Source organism: Pundamilia nyererei, unplaced genomic scaffold (genome assembly GCF_000239375.1).
Source record: "Pundamilia nyererei isolate P.nyererei 1_Seehausen unplaced genomic scaffold, PunNye1.0 scaffold00281, whole genome shotgun sequence".
Classification (NCBI taxonomy): Eukaryota; Metazoa; Chordata; class Actinopteri; order Cichliformes; family Cichlidae; genus Pundamilia; species Pundamilia nyererei.
This window is the reverse complement of record NW_005187682.1, coordinates 561,502-564,030: the sequence shown is the minus strand read 5'-3', so window position 1 is coordinate 564,030 and position 2,529 is coordinate 561,502. Positions and strand designations below refer to the sequence as shown.

General features: G+C 52.6%; 1 protein-coding gene across 1 annotated transcript in view; it reads left to right on the top strand.

Moving 5' to 3' along the window:
• Window positions 1-2,529, top strand: part of LOC102195290 (dynein heavy chain 5, axonemal-like) — an 82,249-nt gene that overhangs the window by 69,959 nt on the left and 9,761 nt on the right. The window contains 5 exon segments of the mRNA XM_013915282.1: window positions 403-561; window positions 642-798; window positions 898-1,043; window positions 1,384-1,518; window positions 2,417-2,518. Of these exon segments, the coding sequence (XP_013770736.1) occupies window positions 403-561; window positions 642-798; window positions 898-1,043; window positions 1,384-1,518; window positions 2,417-2,518 (699 nt within the window).

Below are 2,529 nucleotides of genomic sequence, written 5' to 3'. Positions count from 1 at the left end.
TCAGGGCCCGTCTTGTTTTCTGACTCCTGTCTCCTCTCCTGCAGAATACATGAACAACGTCCTGGCGAGCGGTGAAGTTTCCAACCTGTTTGCTCGAGACGAGCTGGATGACATCACTCAGGACCTGATTCCCGTGATGAAGCGCCAGCATCCTCGCCGCCCGCCGACGCCCGAGAACCTCTACGACTTTTTCCTGTCCCGCGTGCGGAGCAACCTCCACGTGGTCCTCTGTTTCTCGCCTGTCGGGGAGAAGTTCCGCTCTCGTGCCTTAAAGGTGCGGCGAGGACTCAGGTTCACTGGTCACATGACCCTGATGATGATGTAAGCTGGTGGAGCCAAAGGCTCTGTCCTCCTAAGAATTACTGTTTCTCATCAGTGACCTTTGACCTCTGCCCTGAACAGTTCCCAGGTCTGATTTCTGGCTGCACAGTGGACTGGTTCCAGCGTTGGCCTCAGGACGCCCTCATCGCTGTATCGCATCACTTCCTGTCTCAGTACCAGGACCTCCGCTGCTCAGAGGATGTCAAGCAAAGCATTGTGGTTACCATGGGAACCTTCCAGGTAGCGCTCCCACAATAATCTGGTAGCTTATAATTGCCAGCGTATTGAGCGGACTGATCACATGACCGAGATGTTCACAGGACCTGGTGGCAGAGAAGTGTGGCGAGTATTTCGAGCGTTTCCGCCGCCAGACGTTTGTGACGCCAAAGTCCTACCTGTCCTTCATCGACAGCTACAAGCTGGTCTACACGGAGAAGATCGCTCACGTCGGCACGCTGGCCGAGCGCATGCAGACAGGTGAGCATGGTTTGATGGGAGGGGCTAAACCGTCCTGTACTGCCTGTCTCAGGTGGAGAGGCGAGCTGATGCTGCGCATGCTTGTGATGCTTCCTGCAGGTCTCTGTAAACTGATGGAGGCGGAGCAGTCGGTGTCTCAGCTCTCTGAGGAGCTGCTGGTGAAGGAGAAGGAGCTCGCCGTCGCCTCCCAGAGGGCAGACCAGGTCCTGCAGGAGGTCACGGCCAAAGCTCAGGCTGCCGAAAAGGTGAAAAAACATGTTTCCTGTTAGCGAGCGAGACCGCAGGTCAACAGCGACGCGTCTGAAAGGTTTATTAGTCTGTTATGAAACATGAAGCTAACGTGAAGGAGCCTCAGACGCCGTTTGTCATCATGTTACTGAACAGAAGTGCAGAGCGACGAGGAAACAACATGTGAAACGTTGAGTGATGGTCACAGATGAGTCTGACTCTGGGGTAAACCTCTGACGTCCTCAGTTTGTGCTACACAGTCTTCATTGGCATTTTTCTTTTAATTACATGTAAACCGGGAGCTCTACAAGTGGGCGGAGTCAGCTAGCTGTTTAATGCCCCGCTCTGTGGTTACAGGTGAAGCAGCAGGTGCAGAAGGTGAAGGATAAAGCTCAGCTCATCGTGGACGAGATCGAAGCCGATAAAATGGCAGCAGAGTCCAAACTGGAGGCTGCGAAACCGGCTCTGCAGGCTGCTGAGGCTGCCCTACAGGTTACACTCAGTCCTCCATTGTATTTACACGTCCTCCACAGAGCGCTCAGGTCAGAGCGACGTAAGCTTCATCAGCAGATGGCGAGCGGCCGTGTGTCCGTCTGTTTGCTGTCTTCGTCCACTGAGTCTTTACATGACTTTACACGAGCTTCAGGTGGGCGACAACAGAAGAGTCGAAGCTTCACTGGCTTCAGTTTGACTCAAACTAAAGTAAAAACTGAAACAAAAGAAGAAGACGATCACAGAGAAACAATCTTAGCTGAAACGTCCGTGTGTGCTCACAGGTTTGAGGCCGTGTTCACTCATGTACACACTCAGAGTGTCTGCATGACAGTAAATAGAGCTGGTCCTGTGACACCTGCTCACAGTTACATCTGCGTTACAATAATAACACAAAGAACAAAAAGCAGCTGAAACTGTCCGTCCATGTTCTGCTGCTTCTCAGCAGCCTCCTCCAAACCAGAGCAGCACCTGCATCCCTCAGGTGATGGAGCAGGCCGCCTCCGTCCACATGTTGAACGATGATAATGATAGAGTGTGTGATGGTGTCAGTGAGACTGGTCACCAGTGTCAGCTTCAATGGTGCAGTGTGTACTGGGTGGTAGTCCCATGGTGGAGGGCCCAGTGGACCGCTCTGAAACTAAGCTGCTAAAATCTGACCTGTAAAGTAAAAGCATGTGAAGCCGGCTCTGAGCACCGTTCATGAGAAAACCTCAGAGACCATCAAAGCTCCTGCAGACAAACAACAAGCGTTAAACGACCTGCCTGCATGTTTCTGCGACACGCTGTCCTCCTGTGATCTGAGTGAAGCTCAGACTCACATGTTGTCCCTGTGTGCTGTTTGCTCGTCATCATCATGTGTCACGTGTTCAGCCTCAGAGTTTGTCTCTGTGTGCAGACCATCAAACCAGCAGACATCTCCACGGTGAGGAAGCTGCAGAAGCCTCCTCATCTCATCATGAGGATCATGGACGCCGTGCTGCTGCTGTTCCAGAGAAAGGTCACAGTCGG